Genomic DNA, 25,622 nt, shown 5'->3' on the forward strand with positions numbered 1-25,622 from the left:
AAATAGTAAAGTAAAGTACAGATCTCCGAAAAAACTACTAAACTAGTACTTTCAAGTATTTTTACTTAAGTACTTTACACCACTGCTGTTATACTTTGGTCTATATATCACAAGTAATACAACGTTACTGTTATAAAACAAGAAATCGAATGATTCAGTGTTTTGCATATATGGCATGTATTTGGTGTACCAATACACCAAACTGATATCTACTAACTTGCCAGTATTATCATTGATGATTTAGCCCATTGATAATATGTCAAATAGAAATCCAAAGTTGCAATTTTTCATAAAATAAGGTTCTACCGAGATTTGAACTCGGATCGCTGGATTCAAAGTCCAGAGTGCTAACCATTACACCATAGAACCTTGCTGCGCATGACGAGAGGAATTATTAAATATAAAAATGATCTATCGTTCAAATGGTAACATTAAATAATTTTAGAAATATCTTTAGTATGATTGTATTCGCTTAACTCAATATTACAGTCCATAATTTAGCGGTGTCTAGGATCCGGCAAATCATTCCCCTTCGTTTCAATGCAATTGCAATGCCACAAATGAACAGGAGGCGGCAACCTGTGCTTATTATCGCAGACAGATTTCCTTTCAAAGAAAGCCCATATATGGTGTCCAAGATGAGAAACAGAATGATTTGGAATCTTTGGCAAATGGTAATACCAAAGATTTGTATAACTAACCCAAGATAGATCACGGCCTTTCGTTTTCAATGGGAGCAAATTAATCATAGTGGGCAGAACAAGCAAGGAGATGGGCAGAGCCAAGCACGAGCTAGCGAGATCCTATTGGCGTATTCTAACATGTAGGTAATTTGCATATTTCATTAGGGACACTTAATGCGCCTGTGCAATAACTAAATTCGCCCTTGGACTCCTAAACAACTTTTAAAAACTTTGGCAAAGGTTAAAGCCTCCTCTGCATTGTTTACACCAATGGGCTAATCATTAGCTAGGTCACAGACTCTAAATATGATGTTGTTGCTTGTTTAATGTCTTTAAATAAAAGCTCCCATTGGCTCTAATACAATCATGTGATTTTTTTTACAGTGTTAATAAATACAGAGAAATTGTGTGAATTTTACAGTTAATAGGCTATAGCAGCCAGACTCTGCACACTCTTGCCACCCGACAGCTGATATATTAATCTCGTAAATAAATGACATAGCTCATTAACAGCTTCGGGAATTAATATTTTCATTAACATTTATTTTTTATTTTTTACAATTAGGCCTATACAGACTACAGAATCGCATTACGACAATATTAATTTTTATTTATTCCTGTAGGCCTAGCCTATTTAACCAAAATGTTATTTGTTTAAATACTGTTCATGTCTTGACAAACAAGCAGCTCCATAGTATAGGCCTACATAAACTTTTCTTTGCTAATAATGACATCGCTGTGTCTAATATGAAAAAATACAGAAAAGTAGGTGGTTATTTTCAGTGGTGTAAAGTACCTGAGTAAAAATACTTTAAAGTACTACATAAGTAGTTTTTTTTTATATCTGCCTGGTCATCCCAACTGCCTCTGATCTGGTGGACTCACTAAACACAAATGCATCATTTGTAAATTGTTTGAGTGTTAGTGTGCCCCTGGCGATCCGTCAATAAAAATACAAAATTGAATTGCGCCGTCTGGTTTGCTTAAAATAAGGAATTTGAAATGGTTTATACTTTTACTTTTACTTTTGATACTTAAGTACATTTTAGCAATTCCATTTACTCTTAATACTTAAGTATATTTATAACCAAATACTTTGAGACTTTTACTCAAGTATTATTTTACTTGGTGACTTTCACTTTTACTTGAGTCATTTTCTAGTAAGGTATCTGTACTTTTACTCAAATAAGACCATTTTTCCACCACTAGTTATCTTTTTAATGTGCATGCTGATGTTCAACACTGAATTGATGATTTTCCGCCCCCGCTGAGATGGGTCTGGTGCGAGGATCCAGGACGTATAGGAGGGGCTCACTCGAGATGGAGATGGTTTGGCATTCTTACCTCTGCTTGGAAACGCTGGTTGATAACAAGTGTGAAGCGTCAGAGGTCGGGAAGATTGTGAAGCATTAAATACAAATATAATTTGTTTTTATTTATGTTTTTTGAAAATGGAGCCTACTGGCCCAAGCGAGCCCATGATTAACGTACAATAGGGAATAGCCTATGTGGTGGGACTGCCCATGAGCAGGTTTTTCTAGATGTGCTGCTGCTCCAGTTTCAACTGTTCTGCCTTATTATTATTCGACCATGCTGGTCATTTATGAACATTTGAACATCTTGGCCATGTTCTGTTATAATCTCCACCCGGCACAGCCAGAAGAGGACTGGCCACCCCACATAGCCTAGTTCCTCTCTAGGTTTCTTCCTAGGTTTTGGCCTTTCTAGGGAGTTTTTCCTAGCCACCGTGCTTCTACACCTGCATTGCTAGCTGTTTGGGGTTTTAGGCTGGGTTTCAGTACAGCACTTTGAGATATCAGCTGATGTACGAAGGGCTATATAAATCAATTTGATTTGATTTGATTTTGAGAAAAGAACAGGTCCCACTGTACTGTATGTAATGAATGACTGTGAATGAATGTGAAAAAGTTGTAATTTGCAAGTTAATGTTAGGCCAACATCTCTTCTTCCTGCAGAGTGTGTTTGAATTCAAAATGAATTGCTTATGCCAAGATACTGGACTGTATTAAATACATAGGCTATATCCGTTATATTGATCATACAGAGAACAAGAGAATATTTACTTTATTGAGCCTTTATTTAACTAGGCAAGTCAGTTAAGAACAAATTCTTACTTACAATGATGGCCTATAGCCTACAGTAGACTTGTGTCAGATATTGACAATGACCCCTTCAAAGATCCCCAAAAAATGTCATAGTCATATTGCATAAACATTGTTAAGCTAAGGGAATTGTATTTTTATGGTGACCCATGGTTTATTCCAAAGAGATGTGTAGGTAGTTTTGGTTGAGCGATGCCTGATGTTGTTGTTCGCATCCACAAAGAGCAATGAACAAGTATTTGAAAAAATACAAAATTGTATCACTCCTAAATACTGGTAGGCCTATATGACTGTATGCAACTAACGCATTGATTCAGATGTGGTGTATTGTTTCAGTTTCCAGTGTAGTATGGACATATAGCATCATATTGCATCAGGAATGTGAGGGACTGTTGAGTGGGCGGGGAATGCAACATGAAAGGAGAGCAGTGGAATCCTGAGTTCACAGATACACATGCCTGTGGGTGTTAATGTGCCTGAGTCTGTGTCAGGAGTGTGTGTGTGTGTGCGTGTGTGCGCGTGTGTGTGTGTGTGTGTGTGTGTGTGTGTGTGTGTGTGTGTGTGTGTGTGTGTGTGTGTGTGTGTGTGTGTGTGTGTGTGTGTGTGTGTGTGTGTGTGTGTGTGTGTGTGTGTGCGTCTGTGTATTTTGTGTTTATTTCTGAGTGCGTGAAAGTGTGTCACTGTATGTGTGTGTGTCTGTGTGTGGCTGCTGATGTGGGTCATTACCCCTTCTTTTCCCCCAGGGGCCAGGAGGAAAGAGAGGAGGGGGGATGGAGGGATGGAGTGGGGGATGGAGGGAATGGGAGAGGGAGGCGGGTTCCCAGGAGAAGAGAGACCTATAAATCACTGTGCTGTCTCTGTGCTGACACCAGGCTTGTCTGCTGGGGGGAGGGGCACTCATAACAACACTGGAGCCTTGTCTCTCTGTCACTCACCCCCATGCTGGGCAGGGGCCATCCCCAGCATGTGGGGGTGGGGGGCATTTGGGGGTACCCAGTCCCCCATCGGTTCAATATGATACCTCATTCTATCACTTGTTTTCATTTGAGATGGATGTACTGAAACAGCTAAGTTCTATGTTAAAACTTGATGTGAAATGCATGAATTTACTAACTCTTTTGACTCATCAGATATGCTGCTGTTACTGTTTATTATATATCCTGTTGCCTAGTCACTTTATTCCTACCTATATGTACATACAATATCTACCTCAATTACCTCCTAGCCTGTACCTCTGCACATTAACTCGGTACTGGTACCCCATGTATATAGCCAGATTATTGTTACTCATTGTGTTTTTATTCCTCATGTTATTATTTTTTATATATTTTTCTCTCTGCATTGTTGGGAAGGGCCTTTAAGTAAGCATTTCACTGTTCAAAAGTACGGCTTGCGTTGCGGTAGAAGAGAGAGCAGTCTATGACTGGGGTGGCTGGAGTCTTTGGCAATTTTTAGGGCCTTCCTCTGACACCGCCTGGAATAGATGTCCTGGATGGCAGGAAGCTTGGCCCCAGTGATGTACTGGGCCGTACACACTATCCTCTGTAGTGCCTTGCGGTCGGAGGCCAAGCAGTTGCCATACCAGGCAGGGATGCAACCAGTTATGCTCTTGATGGTGCAGCTGTAGAATTTTTGAGGATCTGAGGACCCATGCAGGTCTCCCGAGGGGGAATAGGCGTTGTCATGGCCATCTTCACGACTGTTTTGGTGCGTTTGGACCATGACAGTTTGTTGGTGATTTGGACATCAAGGAACTTGAAGCTCTCAACCTGCTCCCCTACAGCCCTGTTGATGAGAATGGGGGTGTGCTCGGGCCTCCTTTTCCTGTAGTCCACAATCATCTCCTTTGTCTTGATCACGTTGAGGGCGAGGTTGTTAACTTGGCACCACACTGCCATGTTTCTGCCCTCCTCCCTATGTTAGTCTACACCTGTTGTTTGCAAAGCATGTGACAAATACTATTCTATTTGATAAATGTAGCTAGGCAATTGTATGTGTTTTTGCAGACAAAAAACAGGTTGCTGCATCTCCACAATTCCTCATATTCAACCACTCCCTGTTGATGTTTTTTTGGCTGCTGATATTTTCCTGTCCATAAATAGTAGTTCGCCTTGCTCTTACTGCTGTGTACAAGTCCATCTCTGTATCAAATGCAGTTCTACAAGTTGTGATTACAAGGGATATTGCAGGTGCGTGACCATGTGTGCATGTATGATATAAAAGGAGTGTGTTGATCATATGGACTAGTTGCTTTTCAACAGGACATTTTCCTGAAAACAAAAGAGCCTCTTCCATAACAATGGTGTGGTGATTGAGGACTTTGAAAGGAGTGCTGTGCTCCAGATCAGACAGCACTGGGATCTGCAGGCCTCAATCAGACCCCAGTTAATATCACCCCCTCTCTGGGCTGACCTGCCTATAGCAATAATGTGTGTCCTTCACTTCTACCAGATCACATTCTATCATCTATTATTATGCCTCCTCCAGCACACAACGCACACCCATACATCCTGCTGGCTGCCTGCCTGCCCTACGCTGCCCGCCCTACCCGCCCTCCTACTACATGAAACATCTCCAAGCAGAAGCCTGCAATACATTGCATTCCTCACAACTTTTTTTATTCTAATAAATGTGATCCTAGACCCTGGGAGAGAGACCAGCAAGCTGCATTAAAATTCATTGGGAAAAATTGCAATAAAATCTCTCTCTCCCTCCCCCTCCCCATTTCTCTCTCTCCCTCCCCCTCCCCATCTCTCTCTCTCCCTCCCCCTCCCCATCTCTCTCTCCCCCTCCCCATTTCTCTTTCTCTCCCGTCCCCATTTCTCTCTCTCTCCCCTCCCCATTTCTCTCTCTCCCCTCCCCATTTCTCTCTCTCTCCCCCTCCCCATTTCTCTCTCTCACCCTCCCCATTTCTCTCTCTCTCTCTTTCACTCTATTTTTCTACCACCCTTGGGCACTCTCTTTCATTCAATCTCTAACTCTCACACTGGCTCCTCTTTCTTAGCATCCCCGCTGTCCTTCATCCCTCTCTCACTCCCTCTCTCTCTCTCTCTCTCTCACACACTCTGTATTTTCCAACTCCACCCCTGGCAGATTGTGATTTCCACTGTCAGAAAATTGCTTTTTCAATATCTGTCTCTCTAATTATGAGGCCTGCTAAAGGGGTCGTGCCACCAGAATACCAATAAATGTCTCTGAATTTTTCCTCTTTTAAATGCTATTTTTGATTCTTTAAAGTTTAAAGGAACAAACAATACACACTGAAATATGCAGGCTATAATCACCATTGTATTACTCACTGGATCATCAAGAGTGCAAGTCTCAATGCTGTGTTGTTTTCAAATCAGCGACAACAAAAATGGCAGTGTGTTTTAAAAACATTTTTAAAGCTTACAGCTATAGCTTTCCTTCTGTACCATACTTGCAATATTAACTAATTATGAGATCAAAGACATTTGTTTGTGAGGTGGGATGCTCTCTTTACTCATGTTCATTGTTTATTTGAGATGTCCAAAAATGAACATTACTCAGATTTAGAATATAATTTTATCATAGGGCCTGACAATATATTTTCTTATATATATAAGAAAATATATATAAAAAATATATACTAAAAAATATGTAAATATATATATATATATATATATGCAACATTCAAGATTTGTGCACCGATATACGATTTGTGGGAAGAGGAAATAAGCTTTATAGACACTGTTCTGTAGGTCTACCACAACTTCGTCACTATCACGTCTAAAGGGTTAAATTGTCCTCTCAGCGGGTTCAGACTACTTGATTGACGTTTGGAGCACTGTAATACCAGCATCCTCCAATAAACAAACGGTCGGTGTCCCCCACGTGGGTGTTCGGATTACTCATTGGTTACTTTCACCAGCGTTAATTGTGACTGGGTCGAGCCCCACGTGGAGATTTCATTCAATTGTTGAACGATTCCATTGTACCCCACGTTCTATTGTAGGCTACACGTAGTGTATATACAATTATAACATGGTTAATGTAGGAATCGCAAATATATATATTGTTTAAGTACAAAGCGGGCTTCATTTGCATGGCTACACGAATGAACGAACTGAGTAGAAAATGTACACGCATGGTGAGAAAATCAACAAGGGTGTTTACTTTACTAATATCATTAGACTATTTCTACAAGAGCAATTGGCAAACTGTATGTCATTGGTCTGAAATGTTTTAACAACAGCAAACAGATTTGGCCTTCTTTCATTATAGTGGGTAGGCTAGATGCGTTGTTCATAAATAAGGACAGAAAGGCGAAACCTTAGCTCCAGTCCTATGCTGGCTTGATCAACGAGAATAGCGAGATACTCCCTTCTCATTCTGTCTAGCAAATGTCCCTTTAGTTTCTCTCTCAAGAAAACAAGTCAGCTATGTCTTGAAGATCAGGCGAGGACCAGAAAAGAAGGTGGGAGTGTGAGGAGAGCAGTGTTTTAAAGGAGAAGGGCGACGAACGAGACAATAGAGGCTGCGGCTGCATTGAATGTGGTGGTGTCCGACTCAGAACCCACATAGTACAACCTAGCCACATTTGCTTTTTATTCTAGGTGAGAATACACCGGGGAGGGGAGTATTTACGAGAAGAAAAGGTGCCATTTTACTCATTCGAAGTGCGTAGTCACGAGGCCTCTAAACATTTAGTCGTGGACTGGGTGCATCTTTACTACATCGAATGTTATTTGTCTGTGTGTTGAACATAGATCAGAACAAAGGGAGTCTTGAGCAAGGAATTAGCGAGCCGAGACTAGCTTTGCCATTACTGCCTCTGAAACCAAGCCAAATGCGTCTCTGAAACCGACAATATAACGTCTTCTCCATTTCTGTCCTTTTTTGCCCATAAGAGAGGAAGAAGATTTTTTTTAAAGAATTCGGCGCCCAGAATGTTTCCTCAAAACCGACCTCCGGTAAGTACGATTAGCATGTAACGTTCGGTAATTCTGTTGGGGCGATACTTTAAAACCTCAGCGATCTATACATTATTATCTAACCTTTCTCTGTCTATTGAAGTAAGTTTATTTGAAATAAAGGAAACAACTTGAGCAAGAATGTATACAGAGGTAGGGCCATAAACTTGCTACATGATTTATGGTCCATTTTTATCTCTGTCATTGTATCTATGCTATTTGTATCCGGAATTCCTTTGTGATCATGTTGGTCAAAAAGTAACACATGCTGCAACATTGCAAACCCTTACTCATTTTACGTTTAGTACTTGAACGACGAGCGGTGTAAACTCAATCCAACATGGGTCTGTTATAAACAGAGAGGATTTATACCGCCAGAATCTGGCAAAACAAGAACTTTAGGGAAACTCATTCTGTACAAATTCTGGTCTCCTGTTGTTGGTATAACTTTAAAGTGTCAAATTAGAACATCCAACCTCGAGTTATCCAAATGGTAGGCTGTATTGGCCTAGATGATGGAGTGGTCTACGTTTGTTTGTCCTTTCCACACTCGGCAGTCTATTTGAGGGGTGAGTCAACTTTAGGCAAGGGTTTGGGTTGTGTATTTAACTAGGCAAGTCAGTTAAGAACACATTTTTTATTTACAATGACGACCTTGGAACAGTGGGTTAAACGGCAGGTAGCGTAGTAGTTAGAGCGTTGGACTAGTAACCGAAAGGTTGCAAGCTCAAATCCCAGTTGACAAGGTAAAAATCTGTCGTTCTGCCCCAGAACAAGGCAGTTAACCCACTGTTCCTAGGCTGACATTGAACAAAAAATAATTCGTTCTTAATTAACTGACTTGCCTAGTTAGATAAAAAAAATATATTTAAAAAACTACAGATTTTACCTTGTCAGCTCGGGGATTTGATCTAGCAACCTTTCGGTTACTGGCCCAACACTCTAACCAACAGGCTACCCAGTGAAGTGTCACTTACTGTTTTCAAGAATGAGTTTTTCCTCTCTGGCATTCATCTTATTGATGATGCTTGTGCTTTTGATTTGTTTGATTCGAACAAAAGTATCAGGCAGTCTATAAATTAGGTTTTCTAGACACCCAGTACCAGGAACTGCAATCTGAATTGACTTTGAACTGGTAACTAAATATTTGTGCTATAAACTTTACTCATGTCAGATATATGTTTTTTTTTAATGTACTTGTGTGGAATCAATACATATTTTTCACCTAAATACAGTACATGCCTTCTATATGAAGTAGCCTATCGTATAAGTTTCTATTTGAAACAGAGTTACCCTCGTCTCTCCTCCATGCCAACCATACACCCCACCATGAGAGTGCTTTCACATCCATGTCCTCCTAGGGATGGGGATTAGGCCCTAATGCTAAGTATGATGCATGGTCGGAGCCAGGGTGGGGAACAGAGGTTAATGGGGCACCTTTGTCCCTAGAACACGTACAATGCCTTCAGAAAGTATTCACACCCCTTTACACATTTTGTTGCGTAACAGCCTGAATTAAACATTTATTCAATTGAGATTGTCACTGATCTACACACAATACCCAATGTCAAAGTGGATTTTTTGTTGTTGAATTTGAGAAATTACTAACAAATTAAAAGCTGACATTTCTTGAGTCAAGTATTTAACTCCTTTGTTATGGGAATCCCTATGGCGTTCAGAAGCAATGTGCTTATCCAATAAGTTGAATGGACTTATTCTGTGTTCAATGGTGGTGGTTAACATGATTTTTGAATTACTACCCCATCTCTGTACCCCACACATACAATTAGCTGTAAGGTACCTCAACCGAGTACTGAATTTCTAGCACAGATTCAACCACAAAGACCAGGGAGGTTTTCCAATGCCTCGCAAAGAAGGGCACCGATTTGGTAGATGTGTAAAAATAAAGTTATTAATTACACTTTGGATGGTGTACAGTATCAATACACCCAGTCATTACAAAGTTACAGGTGTCCTTCCTAACTCAGTTGCCAGAGAGGAAGGAAACTGCCCAGGGATTTCACCAAGAGGCCAATGGTGACTTTAAAACAGAGTTTAATAGTTGTGATATAAGAACTGAGGATGGATCAACAACATTGTAGTTAATCCACAATACTAACCTAAATTACATAGTGAAAATAAGGAAGCGTGTACAGAATAAAAATATTCCAAAACATGCATCCTGTTTGCAACAAGGCACTTTAAGTAATATTGCAAAACATGTGGCAAAGAAATGTACTTTTTGTCCTGAATACAAAGAATTGTGTTTGGGGCAAATCCAACACATCACTGAGTACCACTCTTCATATTTTCATGCATGGTGGTGGTTGCATCATGTTATGGGTATGCTTGTCATTGGCAAGGACTGGGGAGTGTTTATTTTGCATAAAAATAAATGGAATACAGCTATAAGCACAGGCAAAATCCTAAATAATACCTGGTTGTCTGATTTCCAACAGACACTTGGAGATGAAGTCACCTTTTTAGCAGGCCAATAACTTTAAACACAATACCAAATCTACACTGGAGTTGCTTATCAAGACAATGTTGAATGTTCCTGAGTGGTTTAGTTCAGTTTTGATTTAAATTGACTTGAAAATGGCTGTCTAGCAGTGATCAATCAACTTGACAGTGCTTGAATAATTTTGAAAAGAACAATGGGCAAATATTGTACAGTCCAGGTGTGCAAAGCTCTTAGAGATTTACCCCAAAAGACTCTCAGCTGTAGTCACTGCCAGGTGCTTCTATCAAATATTGACTCAGTTGTGAATACTTCTGTAAATTACATTTCTGTATTTAATTCTCATTACATTTGCTTATAATTTCTAAAAGCATGTTTTCACTTTGTCATTATGGGGTATTGTGTGTAGATGGGTGCGAGAACATATATTTAATCCATTTTGAATTCAGGCGGTAATACAACAATGTGGAATAATTCAAGGTGTACTTTCTGATGGCTAGCACCAGACTGTATTTAATCAATAATCAATAAATGTAATCAATAAAACCGTGTACATATTTGAAAGTAGTTGAATTGGGTTAAAATGGATTCTACTAGTAATTTTTTAATTATTTATGCCACTTCCTGAGAGGAAATTCTACCTCCTTCAGGTTTTCTCCATACCATGCCCATAGTACCCTGACAGAAGAGTGAGAGGGCTCTAAACAAACTTAGTGCGCCCTCACCCCAGCCAGCTGTAGGACTAAAGGGAGAACAGAACAGAACGTGGCGCTGTGGTTACAGCTCTTAACCCAATCCATCTCATCCACCAACTCTACACTGCATCCCCTGGGGAGCTAGCTACCAACCACAGCTCAAATGTATGGTTATGCATCCTGGAGGGAGAGGGGCGCTGGGTTGGGAAAGAAAGCACAGATTCTGTTTCATTTTAACCACAACAGGCTTGAAACACTGAAAGCCTGTCTCAAGTCATTGGCTTTCATTAAAGTATGTTTGGAAGACCCAGGGAACAATTTATTAAACTATACTGAACAAAAATATAAACGCAACAATTTCAGTACAGTTACAGTACATAAGGAAATCAGTCAATTGAAATAAATAAATTAGACCCTAATCTATGGATTTCACAACTGGGCAGGGGTGCAGCCATGGGTGGGCCTGGGAGCCCACCCACTGGGGAGCCAGGCCCAGCCAATCAGAATGAGTTTTTCCCTGCAAGAGGGCTTTATTACAGACAAATACTCCTCAGTTTCATCAGCTGTCCGTCCGGGTGCTGGTCTCCGATAATCCCGTAGGTGAAGAAGCCAGATGTGGAGTTCCTGGGCAGAACATGTGTTCTGTGGTTGTGAGGCTGGTGGACGTACTGCCAAATTCTCTAAAACGACATTGTAGGCAGCTTATGGTATAGAAATTGACATTAAATTATCTAGCAACAGCTCTGTTGGACATTCCTGCAGTCAGCATGCCAATAACACACTCCCTCAACGTGAGACATCTGTGGCATTGTGTTGTTTCAAAATCACATTTTAGAGTGGCCTTTTATTGTCCCCAGCACAAGGTAGACCTGTGTAATGATCATGCTGTTTAATCAGCTTCTTGATATGCCTCACCCTTCATGTGGATGTATTTTCTTGGCAAATGAGAAATGTTCACTAACATGGATGTAAACAAATTTGTGCACAAAATTTGAGAGAAATAAGCTTTATGTGCATATGGAACATTTCTGGGCTATTTCATATCATGAAACATGGGACCAACAATTTACATGTTGCGTTTATATTTTTGTTCAGTGTATATGTAATCCTTTATGGAACGTTGTTTGTCAAGTTTCCTTTCATGTGAAAAGCATGGTAGAGGGAGTATAATGTACTGAGTATACATTTTGCCTGGTCAGTCTGTCATGGAAAGAGCAGATGTTCCTAATGTTCTGTACTCACTGTATATGTAACAGAATATATATCCAGAAATCTGCTCTTGCTAGAGTCGTTCTTATGATTTTATTAGACTTTTTTCAAAATGTTGGGAAGCCATACAATGGATGAAGTTCAATTAATGTTTAGGTAAACACCTGACATGCAGATGTGTGAAACATATTTCCTCATTTTTGTTACATAGCAGTGAGACATTTATTTGATAACATTTTGCTGTGGCAGGCAGACTGCTTAGTATAGCCTGACCAAGGAGACCAGCTCCACCTTACAGTTCTTGGAAATCAGCATAATGCGGACTAGTAGTAGATGTGTCAGCACTGCTGTTCTCAATGCTTAGCATCCAATTCCATTTACCGGTAGCGTTTGCCGGCCAAGAGTACTTAGCACCTCTGAGCAGAGTGCTGGATGTAATTTGCAAAACGATTCTACATGTAGAATCGCACGACAATGTCGGCAGTAAGACGTCCACCAGAGTCAGCTCACCGAACCAAACTCTGCTTATGGAAATGCACCACACTACACAGGTCTGGCTGTAGAGTGTAGATCTACAATCACACCTAATGATTAAGAGTTCTGTTTGTACATGTATCCATTCCACCCCCACCCCCCTCTTCCTCTGAGGTCCAGTAATGCCAGCAGGCTCCTGGAGCTCTGTTGGCCCAGTCAGCAGACTCCTGCTCTCCCATCAGACCCTGATTGATCCAGGACTCCCACTGAGCTGATTCTGGACAGGTCCACTTCAGCAGTACTGGGGAGTGATGGGCTGGGAGGGAAGTGCCGGGTAGTGATGGGCTATGAGGGAAGCGCCGGGTAGTGATGGGCTATGAGGGAAGCGCCGGGTAGTGATGGGCTATGAGGGAAGCGCCGGGTAGTGATGGGCTATGAGGGAAGCGCCGGGTAGTGATGAGCTATGAGGGAAGCGCCGGGTAGTGATGAGCTATGAGGGAAGCGCCGGGTAGTGATGGGCTATGAAGGAAGCGCCGGGTAGTGATGGGCTATGAGGGAAGCGCCGGGTAGTGATGGGCTATGAGGGAAGCGCCGGGTAGTGATGGGCTATGAGGGAAGCGCCGGGTAGTGATGGGCTATGAGGGAAGCGCCGGGGAGTGATGGGCTATGAGGGAAGCGCCGGGGAGTGATGGGCTATGAGGGAAGCGCCGGGGAGTGATGGGCTATGAGGGAAGCGCCGGGGAGTGATGGGCTAGGAGGGATGGGCTGGGAGGGAAGCGCCGGGGAGTGATGGGCTGGGTAACCCAGCTTGCTTAGCTCTTTATTTCCAGTATTCGATTAGATGGCCGCCCGCCTGCCAGAGGAGAGGTTTTTGGGCAAGGTTTAAACCAGCTCTGGAGGTGTGGCGCTTAAGTCTGAGCCATGGAAAGAACAAACCGGCTGTGGGTGAGTTACCTAATAAAGGAAGGTACTTACAGCAATTAACACAGCTGACAACCAAACAGTTATGCACCGCCTATATACACTGACAGCGGGGACATTTGAATAACAAGCTTTCAGGAGCGAGGGGAAAAAAGAAAGGTGTAGCGCAAATGAAAGTGGTGCCTAGCAGCCCTCCCCTTAGTTAGAGAGAACTGGGGCATTTCTCTCATTCACTCCCACATCACAGCAGAGAGATCCTGGCGCTTGTGATCAATTTTGCGCGTGTGTTTGCCTACGTGTATTTGTGTGCGCGTGCGTGCACGTCATCCACCCACAGAGGTGCTTTAAAATGCAAATAACTGGTTTGTTGACTATTTGAATAATTTGATATGAGGCTTGAACTGCAAAAGCTTTCTGCAAGGACAATATATTGCCATGTTTCACAGTTGTTAAATAAGTAGGGGAATGCTTGGGTGAGAGTGGAGAGTGGAGGGGGGCAGGGGGCTGTTACTCTTCTATGGTTCTCCAGCTGGGGGCTGGGGATAGGTCTGCCGTGCCCTCCTTCCCACTACTGTGTCTCCAGAGACGGGCGGGCAGACAGGCAGGTAGTGCCCCAGCAGTGAGGGAGCATGGTGGCTGTTTACTCAGAACAATCGGCTCTGTGGGAAGGCACAGTGTAATTAGCAGGATGGTTCGTTGGCTAGATTGGTTCCCAGTTCTTATGCTGTTGGAGACTGGGAGAAGACTGCTTGGCATAGAAGTGCAGGTAACATAAAGAACTGACGTCTTCAAGGGGCTTCACCTTTGGTGTGTGTGCGCACGCTTGTGGCATGTATGTGTGGTGTGTGTGTGTGGGCGTGTTGCGTCATGTGTGTTTTGGGGAGAATCAAGGGATGTGAGGTCATAGTGGTTTAGTGCTATTTGGTTTAATTAGAAGGAGTAAAAGGAAAACAACATTGATTGCATGCAGGGAATGCCACACCCACTGTTCCTTAGAGGGTGTGTGTCTGTGCATGTCTGTCTCTGTGTGTGCATGTCTGCTGCCCAGCCTAGCTCAAGCCCAGCACCTAGCGGCTGTCTTCCCTGGCTGGGGTGTCCCTGTAGGCCTTCCTCCAGCCTATTTTAAAGGCCCATTAAAGACAACTTAGGCCTGATTAGAGCCATTACTGTCCCGGGATGCCTCTTCACCTCTTCTCCTTTCCACCACTACTGCTCCCAGCTGGGGCCTGATTTAATCACTACAATGTATTCCTTGCTGAGCTGGACCAGGGCAGATTACCAGGGGACTCAGGGAGGAAGGCTGCTATCTGATCAGCCACCTGACTGCCTATGGTTCCTTTACCCTGATGGTGCTCTCTAGCCTCTGGCTCTTCATGGCACGGTGGAACATGGCTGCTTGGAGCTTGGCACATTCCCTGACTTCCTATAGGGACAAACAGGATTAGTTGGAGTATTGTATTGTACTTGAGAGTTGAGTACATTTTTGAGTCCTATCTGGCTGGATGCCTAGGTGGGTGATTGGGTAATCCAATGGTGATCAGGTCAGCAGTGTGACCTCTGACATCACACACTAAACCAGAGCAGCTGACCAGTGAGGTTGAGGGATCAGTGAGTCATCTGACTGACAGCTAATGGGAGGGTCTGCTCTGCAGCACTCCACTCTTTCATATTGTTGTTTTTGTGAGGGGCCACAGGGGTCTGCTGTGTACCTGCAGGCACCTTTTCTGACGTTGGCCTGAATCATAACAGCACCTGGGCATCAGAGCCAGAATGGCTGATGTTAGCAGAAGCCCAGGCAGCAGTTTCCTCTGTCTTCATAAATCTCCCCCATCACCGAACTCAACTACTGGGTCAGCCTCGATCCCACACTCCCCATTTCTGTCTCAAAAAAGCTCTCTGCACCTGTTCTCCAGCGCGCACACACACTGAGGTGAAAAACAAGAAAACAGGGAGTGGAAGGTGGAGAGAGAAGGGCAGAATTATTCCCCCTCCCCCTCCTTACCTCCCTCGCCTCCTACAAAATGGCCTTGGCGCTCTTGTTCCTGAGGCGCCTTTCTCTGGCCTGTGAAGAGTAATTGGTGTGTGTGTGAGAGCGAGGGAGTCTGTGTGCCCCTGCCTATGCTCAGGGGGAGGATCTGGCCAGCAGATTGAGTTGGAGCGCAGGCAGCCAGGCAAGCAGGCAGGGGAGAGGAGCTCGTTAGAGGCTGGAACAATGAGCAGCCCCTCTCTTGAACCTCAGTGGACCTGAGGGGTGTACTACGATTTAAGCTAGATCTACTCTGGGTTTTCTAAAGCTTGCCGGCTTCAGTTAGCTTCACATTCCAGCTCTGGCTTCATCCTTACTATGACGGTGAATATTTCTTGTCTACCTATGTCATACTAACACACACCTTCTTTTAGCGGTGCTGTGCAGATCCACAGTGCAGTCACATGCAGGACTGAGCGCTGAGCTCCATATGTCCTCTCTCTTGACCTCTCCCTTCTCCAGTTTCCCCCTCCACCAGGGAATCCAGCAGAACGAACAGGCGATCTACTTAATGTGACTAATGTCACTTTATAAACCAATAACATTCTTCTGCATAGGGCCCATGAGTGGAGCTATACCCACTCAATTATTTCCTCTAGACACACACACACCACTTCTGTTCTCATTAAAGAGAGCAGTGGTGTGAACGGCCTGTCGTATATCCTTCAATGTAGCTTTAGCACCAGGGCGGAGGGGTGGGCCTCCATTGACAGAGACCCAGACAGACAGTCGCTAGCCCAAGGTCCGGCCCATTGTCTGGCTGTCCTGCAGCATTACCTCTGAGGCCCTGCTAACTAATTGCTCGAAGCCCTGCAGAGAGGGACCAGAGAGGAGGGCCAGGCTACCGGGGGTGCTACTCCAGAGAGAGGAGGGCCAGGCTACCGGGGGTGCTATTCCTGAGAGAGGAGGGCCAGGCTACCGGGGGTGCTACTCCAGAGAGAGGAGGGCCAGGCTACCGGGGGTGCTACTCCAGAGAGAGGAGGGCCAGGCTACCGGGGGTGCTACTCCAGAGAGAGGAGGGCCATGCTACCGGGGGTGCTACTCCAGAGAGAGGAGGGCCATGCTACCGGGGGTGCTACTCCAGAGAGAGGAGGGCCAGGCTACCGGGGGTGCTACTCCAGAGAGAGGAGGGCCATGCTACCGGGGGTGCTACTCCAGAGAGAGGAGGGCCATGCTACCGGGGGTGCTACTCCAGAGAGAGGAGGGCCAGGCTACCGGGGGTGCTACTCCAGAGAGAGGAGGGCCATGCTACCGGGGGTGCTACTCCAGAGAGAGGAGGGCCAGGCTACCGGGGGTGCTACTCCAGAGAGAGGAGGGCCAGGCTACCGGGGGTGCTATTCCTGATGGGGTCCTACCTATTCTCCCTCTCTCCTTCCTTCCTTTCAACCCAGACTTAATGACTTAATATTAAACAAGTGTCTTAATTTGGTCAAGAGCCCCTTGTTCTCCCCTCCCTCCCGGTTCCCCTCACACATCTGGCCCTGACACTTTTTTTGTCCCATCACAATGGTTCCTGTCTCCCCTGGCCTCTCCTGGTTTCCCGACAGTTTCACCCCCCCCCCTCCCCTCTCTGTGCTCACACCCCTCCGAGTCTTTCAGCTTTGTTCTTCAGCTCCAGGAAACTCATCATGGCTCTCCAGCTCACAACAACTGTTCCCCATGCATACAATCACATCTCTCATAGGACCCACACACGGAGATGACTAGTGTTGGGCACACATCTGGTATTAGAGTCATGCGTGAAGGATGTTAAAAACCTGACTTGGAATGTAAACATGCAGTGATAAAAAATGTACAGGTATAACATTATTACCAAATCACCACAAAACATACTGGTTATGTACAGGTAACTGACAAATTTAATGGAAACATTTGAGTAAATGAAACATACAAAGTATATTGAAAGCTGGTGCTTCCACACAGGAGTGGTTCCTGAGTTGATTAATCAATTAACATCCCATCATGCTTAGGGTCATGCATAAAAATGCTGATGCTGCAACCACAGGGCATAAGTGGTCAATGAATGGTTTGAGTATGAAAACGATGTAAACCATATGCCATGACCGTCTGTCACCAGATCTCAACCCAGTTGAACACTTGTGGGAGATTCTGGAGCGGCGCATGAGACCGCATTTTCCACCATCAATAAAACACCAAATTCTAGTATTTGTTGTGTAAGAATAGTGTTGCATCCTTCCGATAGAGTTACAGAATCTATGTCAAGGTGCATTGAAGCTGTTCTGGCTCATGGTGGCTCAATGCCCTATTAAGAAACTTTATGTTGGTGTATCGTTTATTTTGTCAGTGACCTGTATATAGAGTCTGAAAGATGTTCACACTTTTGAGAAGATATGCTAACAGTGCTTATTGTCTTTCTGCGTAGGCACCTCTCCAGCCACCCCCTGGGTCTTCAGCGTCTGCGGCGGCAGCTGCAGCCTCGGGAGCCCCCCAGGCCCTAAAGCTCACCTACCCAGAGACCCTGGACCGCATCAAGGAGGAGTTCCAGTTCCTCCAGACTCAGTATCACAGGTACACAACCTCCCCTAGTACCCAACTCAACACGGCAGCCTTTTCTCTCTCTCTGTGTGCGTGTTTGTTTATGTGCTAGTTTACAGCTTATGTAGCTCACAGGGGCCACGAGGGTTTGGAGAGCTGCTTAACATCTTATTAGGCTACCATGACCAGAAGCAGGAGTGGGTTGGTTATATACTAGATCTGTTCTAGAACGCCCACTTGACCCAACCTCAGCTTGTACTGAGGGGGAGGAAGAGGGAGGAGAAGTGAGGGTACATTGGAGAAATGGGCTACGGAAAGGAAACGGGGAAAACCACAACAATGGATGGAGGCTCACAGGCTTTCTTCATCCTTTACGTTTGTTGATGAACTGGAACGTGCATCTTCTGGATGTCATCAACTGTATACGAGTAGTTTTTTTATGCGTTTCAAGGCTTTGAGAGAGTTTTCCTTCCGTAGGCTGCTGGGCATTGGGGATGGGTTGGGGCTCTGTTGTTAAGGACTTTCAGAAGATTGAGACTCCATAACAATATTCCAACATGTGTGTGTGCATTTCAGGGCGTGTCTTCCTGTATGTCTATATGTGTGGTTGATGTGTAAGAATGTAGACCGAGCTGGCCTGACTGGCTTTGACTGTGGGCCTCTAGCTGTCAGTGTCGTCCCAGCCTGCCTCCCAGCCTGCTCTGCCTCTCTGTTCTCTTGGCACACCTTCACACGGTCCCCCGCTTTGATTCGACCAGCCAGAATCAGCTCATCCACCCTCTCCTCCAGCTAACTTCTATTGTATGGCCCCCTCTCCCTCTACCCAGCTCCCGGATGAAAGGCTCCCTATACAAACAGTGGCGCTGCATGGCAGTGACTCGTTTCTCTCAAACAAGCCAGCAATTTAAATAAATAAATGTGTGGGTCCACTGCACATTTTCTTGTTCTATGTGATACCTTAATGTGGATAATTCCCTGACCCCTTTGTGGATTATAAAGTGTACAGATGTGATCAGTATGTTCAGAAACATCGAACTCAACCTTCTGGCAATCTCAACATGATTCTTCCTTATCAAATGCGTAGTGTTGGGGATCACCTGGAGGCTGGAGCTCCCTGGGGAGCGGAGATGTGCTCTGCTGCAAGAAGGACGGGCTAATCCTGCTAAGGCACACTTTGAATGGGGAGAGGGAGTGTTTTCCAGACATACCGGATTAAATGGAAAGGACAGAAACCAAAACACAAACGAGTCAAGAAGGGCGTAGTGAGGCAACACGTTAGAGCCAGAAAAAGCCACCCACCTCTCCAACTATCCTCCTAGCTAATGTATGTTCCCTGTCAAAGCATCATGATGACCTTGCTGCCAATATCAGACGCCTCAATTGAATACAGAGAGAGTTGTCTACTATGTCATCGCAACCTGGCTAAAAGACATTAATGATTGCAATTAACTTAAAATAGAAGGCTTTGGAACCCCAATTAGAACAGAGATCCCATAATCGCCCAAAAGTCATTGGGGGACTCACAAGCCCTTTCACAACAATGCAGAGCCAAAAAGTAAAACAATTGCGAAAAGGGAGATGGTAACACAATAAAATGACAGTAACGAAACTATATACAAGGGGTACCGAGTAGATGTGCAGGGGTACGAGGTAGTACACATAATTGAGGTAATATGTACATGTAGGTAGGGGCAAAAGTCTGTGCATTTAATATAAACTAAATATGAATTGGCAAGAATCAAGCTTGCTGGATTAACACTGAATTCATTATCCCCCAACTATAAATTGCATTCTTTGGCAGATTCTAGATTCGACTTAAGCATTCTACAGCAGCGAGCCACACACAGTGTTATGCAAAGCATGTTTAGGACAGACACCAGTCTATTGGATTAGGGGTGACCTGCTTAGCATCCCTCAGCAGACAGACAGGAAAGCTGCAGGTCTCTCGCCACAGAGGATCTCATGAGCACACACTCGCCTATTACTGACAGCCTAATCAGTCTTACTCTAGGTTAAAACGCATGGCACGCACACAACAGAGTGGACAGAGACTGACAAGCTGAATGCAGCCTCACACTCAGACCTGGGTTAGAAATAGCAGGGTTTAGGTTAGTATTTTGGCCTTATTGATCGTGGCTGGAGCCTGACGGTTGTTGCTTAAGTGGATTAGGAGGCAGGAAAGAGACCAAGGTAAAGGGATTATGAGTAATGGGCTATGTGTCTTTCCTGGTGTCTCTTTCTGTGTGTGTTTGACCCTCTTGGTCTTTGTGTGTGTGATACAAGATACAGTATCCGGACCCCATAGAGGAAGACATTCATTAAACCTAGCTAGATGTGTGGGTCACTTGCTACTGCATGAAATGAACTTGTTTGTGCCTGCCAAGTTAGTTGTGTGTGTGTGTGTGTGTGTTCTGCAGCTGCTCTTTACACAACCTCTAATCAGCAGACTGGAGGGAGCTGCTGACATGGGGCTCTCATTACAGTAATTCTCTCTATACACACACACACACACACACACACACACAGATCTGTCTTGACTGGGGAATGTGTGACATAGAAACACTGTTTCCATACGAACGTCAGCGCCGACACACATCTAACATAGTGTGTTGATGTTGTTGTGTATGGAGGTCTAGAGTGGAGGATAGGCTCTCGTACTGTTACCATGCTGCCACTCAGAACAGAGTACCCACTTCTCTCTCCTGCTCTGACAGGATCACACTGTTTTGATACCAGGTCTGTGCTCAAAACAACTGTGTGTGAGTGGATGGAACATTGGGTTTATGTCTGTCTCAAGGTTTGTGGTTCAGGGTTGTTTGTGTGTGTGGCACAGCCTGTCTTTGTGGGATTGTGTGTGACTGAGCATGTGTTTGGTGGTTACTGGTTGGTGCTTAAGTGAGCTGGGTGGGTCTGAGCATGTATTCATGAAAGGACCGTCTGTACAGTAAACTAGTCTCATGTGTGCACACCGTCTTTACTGTAAACTCACACATGCTAGTTAGTACAAAGAGCACTGCGCCCACCCTTGAAAGGCTACACTGAGTGGAGAGCTGGGGGTGGGGGTTTAAAAGAGAGGACGAGATGAGGGGGGGACTGAGATGGAGGGGAAATGTGCTGTGTTACTGCAGAGGAAAACCTCATTAATAATGAATTAGATGTAAAATGAACATCTACACAACTGGAGGGGGTAAATGGCCTTAATGTACCCGAGCACAATATGAACAACCATCCACCAGCTGGCCTGTCCTACTCCGCACCAGCCGGCCTGTCCTACTCCGCACCAGCCGGCCTGTCCTACTCCGCACCAGCCGGCCTGTCCTACTCCGCACCAGCCGGCCTGTCCTACTCCGCACCAGCCGGCCTGTCCTACTCCGCACCATACGCTATTCATAAGACTTTGCTACATGCGTTAATTTGTTGTGTATATTAATTTCCCTCTAGCTGTCAATGTGTCGAAGGAAACACCATACACCTAGCGACCTGGTCAGCGTGCACTGCGCCTGGCCCGCCACAGGAGTCGCTAGTGCACGATGAGACAATGATATCCCTACCAGCCAATTGTGCGTCGCCCCATGGACCTCCCGGCTGTGACAGAGCCTGGGCTCGAAATCAGTCTCTGGTGGCACAGCTAGCACTGTGATGTAGTGCCTTAGACCACCGCACCACCCGGGAGTACACTATGGTATTTTAATGAGACCACGTTTGTTTTGATTGAGGTATAGTGTATGTGATCGAGCGTGTGGGCACTGCAGTGCACAAACATGCATCTGTGTGATCGTGTGTATTTCGTGTAGGTCTGGTGGCACGTGTGTGTGTGCGCTTGGGGTAATGGTGCTCTGCTGACAGAGCTGTCTGAGTGCTGGCAGGCTTCGTAGCGCATTCCGATGATCATCTTATCTGCTGTCACCGTGAGGGAGAGATGGGCAGAGCAGAGCATGCTGACATGTAGCAGACTCCATATCACTCTTTCTCTCTCTCTCTCTCTCTCTCTCTCTCTCTCTCTATTTCTCTGTCTATTTCTCTGTCTTACACTCACACTGTGTTTCTCTCTCTCTTTCTACTATCTCTACCAGGGGTTGAAACCGGTTCAGGGAACAAACCCCAAAATTTGGGAAATGACTACATTTCTCCAGGAACAAAACCATCATGTCCTCTAGTATTCTGGAACAGAACCACTATTTTCATATCTTGAACTGGTTAATTATGTTATTCACAAGAAATGTTCCTCCTATTTAGTATATCATTCTGTAATTCAGTGAAGTTATTTTCATCCCCCTCTACTCACCTGTGAAATTTCTGTCGCATCTCAAACCTGCACTTAACTGACCAATTAAACGTGTAAACAACTACCTTACACGTTCCATAGCAAGCTGCTCTAGCTGTGCTAATTGGTAGGATAAATTAATGAGCTAAATGTGAAAACGATGTTGATTTCACAGCTTAAATGAACGAAAAGGAACTATATGAACAATTACGGTTTTCGGGGTTTGAACCTATTCAGAACTTATGCTGGTCAGATCAGGGGGTGTTCAGAATGGAGCAATTAATCTTTCTCTCTCAATCTACACACCATCCACTCCTTCCTTTCTATGCACATCACCTCTGAGCCATGGACTAATTATTACAGGCAATCATGTCTACATGAAATGCACCCCCCCCCCCCCATACACACTAGGAGAGAATTGTGACATCTTTTTGAATGTGATCCTATCTTCTGTGCTAAATTCACAATAAAAATCTGAATATATTTGCCTGTATTTGTGCGGTATATTCCTCTGCTGTTGTATGGTATAGATGGGCTGATATAAAGGTCAAACATTACAAGGGAAGGGTGTATGTCAAATAAAATAAATCTAATCAAACTTTATTTGTCACATGTGCTGAATACAACAAGTGTGGACTTTACTGTGAAATGCTTATTTACAAGCCCTTAACCAACAGTGCAGTTCAAGAAGAAAATATTTACCAAGATGGCAAAAAAATAAAAAGTAACACCATAAGAATAACAATAACGAGGCTATATACAGTGGGGTAAAAAAAGTATTTAGTCAGCCACCAATTGTGCAAGTTCTCCCACTTAAAAGATGAGAGGCCTGTAATTTTCATCATAGGTACACTTCAACTATGACAGACAAAATGAGAAAAAAAATCCAGAAAATCACAGGATTTTTTATGAATTTATTTGCAAATTATGGTGGAAAATAAGTATTTGGTCACCTACAAACAAGCAAGATTTCTGGCTCTCACAGACCTGTAACTTCTTTAAGAGGCTCCTCTGTCCTCCACTCGTTACCTGTATTAATGGCACCTGTTTGAACTTGTTATCAGTATAAAAGACACCTGTCCACAACCTCAAACAGTCACACTCCAAGCTAAACTATGGCCAAGACCAAAGAGCTGTCAAAGGACACCAGAAACAAAATTGTAGACCTGCACCAGGCTGGGAAGACTGAATCTGCAATAGGTAAGCAGCTCGGTTTGAAGAAATCAACTGTGGGAGCAATTATTAGGAAATGGAAGACATACAAGACCACTAATCTCCCTCGATCTGGGGCTCCACGCAAGATCTCACGCCGTGGGGTCAAAATGATCACAAGAACGGTGAGCAAAAATCCCAGAACCACACGGGGGGACCTAGTGAATGACCTGCAGAGAGCTGGGACCAAAGTAACAAAGCCTACCATCAGTAACACACTACGCCGCCAGGGACTCAAATCCTGCAGTGCCAGACGTGTCCCCCTGCTTAAGCCAGTACATGTCCAGGCCCATCTGAAGTATGCTAGAGAGCATTTGGATGATCCAGAAGAAGATTGGGAGAATGTCAGATGAAACCAAAATATAACTTTTTGTAAAAACTCAACTCGTCATGTTTGGAGGACAAAGAATGCTGAGTTGCATCCAAAGAACACCATGCCTACTGTGAAGCATGGGGGTGGAAACATCATGCTTTGGGGCTGTTTTTCTGCAAAGGGACCAGGACGACTCATCCGTGTAAAAAAAAAAAAAAAAAAAAAAAAAAAAAAAATTAATGAATGGGGCCATGTATCGTGAGATTTTGAGTGTGAACCTCCCATCAGCAAGGGCATTGAATATGAAACGTGGCTGGGTCTTTCAGCATGACAATGATCCCAAACACAATGCCCGGGCAACGAAGGAGTGGCTTCGTAAGAAGCATTTCAAGGTCCTGGAGTGGCCTAGCCAGTCTCCAGATCTCAACCCCATGGAAAATCTTTGGAGGGAGTTGAAAGTCCGTGTTGCCCAGCAACAGCCCCAAAACATCACTGCTCTAGAGGAGATCTGCATGGAGGAATGGGCCAAAATACCAGCAACAGTGTGTGAAAACCTTGTGAAGACTTACAGAAAACGTTTGACCTCTGTCATTGCCAACAAAGGGTATATAACAAAGTATTGAGATAAACTTTCGTTATTGACCAAATACTTATTTTCCACCATAATTTGCAAATAAATTCATAAAAAATCCTACAATGTGATTTTCTTCCTAATTTTGTCTGTCATAGTTGAAGTGTACCTATGATGATACATTACAGGCCATCTTTTTAAGTGGGAGAACTTGCACAATTGGTGGCTAACAAAATAATTTTTTGCCCCTCTGTACCAGGGGCACTGGTACCGAGTCAATGTGCGGGGGTACAGGCTAGTTGAGGTAATCTGTACATATAGGTGGGCCATAGGTAACAAACAAACAGCGAGTAGCAGCAGTGTACAAGGGGGGTCAGTGTAAATTGCCCGGTGGCGATTTTTATGAGTTGTTCAGCAGTCCTAATGTAGAGGTCGACTGATTTCAAGTTTTCATAACAATTGGAAATCAGTAATTTTGGACACCGACAATGCATTTTTTTTTTTACAACTTTATTTAATGTGGCAAGTCAGTTGCGAACACATTTACTTTCAAAGACAGCCTTGGATCGGTGGGTTAGCTGCCTTGTTCAGGGGCAGAACGACAGATTTTTACCTTGTCAGCTCGAGGATTCAATCTTGCAACCTTACGGTTAACTAGTCCAACGCTCTAACCACCTGCCTCATGAGGAGCCCGCCTGTTATGCGAATGCAGTAAGAAGCCAAGGGAAGTTGCTAGCTAGCATTAAACTTACCTTAAAAATCAATCAATCAATCATAATCACTAGTTAGAACTACACATGGTTGATATTACTAGTTTATCTAGCGTGTCCTGCGTTGCATATAATCGATGCGGTGCGCATTCGCGAAAAAGGACTGTAGTTGCTCCAACGTGTACCTAAACATCAACGCCTTTCTTAAAATCAATGCACGAAAGTATATATTTTTAAACCTGCATATTTAGCTAAAAGAAAGGTTAGCAGGCAATATTAACCAGGTGAAATTGTGTCCCTTCTCTTGAGTTAATTGCATGCAGAGTCAGGGTATATGCAACAGTTTAGGCTGCCTGGCTCATTGCGAACTAATTTGCCAGAATTTTAAGTAATTATGACATTGTAATACATAACATAATTATGACTCAACAAATTGGATGCAGTCTATCACAGTGCAATCCGTTTTATCACCAAAGCCCCATATACTACCCACCATTGCGACCTGTACGCTCTCGTTGGCTGGCCCTCGC

General features: G+C 44.1%; 1 protein-coding gene and 1 non-coding gene across 8 annotated transcripts in view; one reads left to right on the forward strand and one right to left on the reverse strand.

Annotated features, from left to right (window-relative positions):
* Positions 1-297: 297 nt before the first annotated feature.
* Positions 298-369, reverse strand: trnaq-uug (transfer RNA glutamine (anticodon UUG)). Its single transcript has one exon. It is a non-coding gene; the product is annotated as a tRNA-Gln (tRNA).
* A 6,363-nt stretch (positions 370-6,732) lies between these two features.
* The window catches only part of LOC109897872 (transducin-like enhancer protein 1), a 48,053-nt gene continuing 29,163 nt past the window's right edge, over positions 6,733-25,622 (forward strand). For 3 of the 7 annotated variants that reach the window (XM_031833266.1, XM_031833269.1, XM_031833267.1), the window contains exons 1-3: positions 6,733-6,917; positions 7,678-7,740; positions 17,910-18,055. In XM_031833266.1, the coding sequence (XP_031689126.1) occupies positions 6,873-6,917; positions 7,678-7,740; positions 17,910-18,055 (254 nt within the window). In that variant the 5' untranslated portion in view covers positions 6,733-6,872. Of the gene's footprint in view, positions 6,918-7,048; positions 7,384-7,677; positions 7,741-17,909; positions 18,056-25,622 lie in introns of those variants that run through there. The other 4 variants (XM_031833270.1, XM_031833273.1, XM_031833272.1 and 1 more) reach the window with 3 other exon arrangements.

Source organism: Oncorhynchus kisutch, linkage group LG10 (assembly GCF_002021735.2).
Source record: "Oncorhynchus kisutch isolate 150728-3 linkage group LG10, Okis_V2, whole genome shotgun sequence".
Lineage (NCBI taxonomy): Eukaryota > Metazoa > Chordata > Actinopteri > Salmoniformes > Salmonidae > Oncorhynchus > Oncorhynchus kisutch.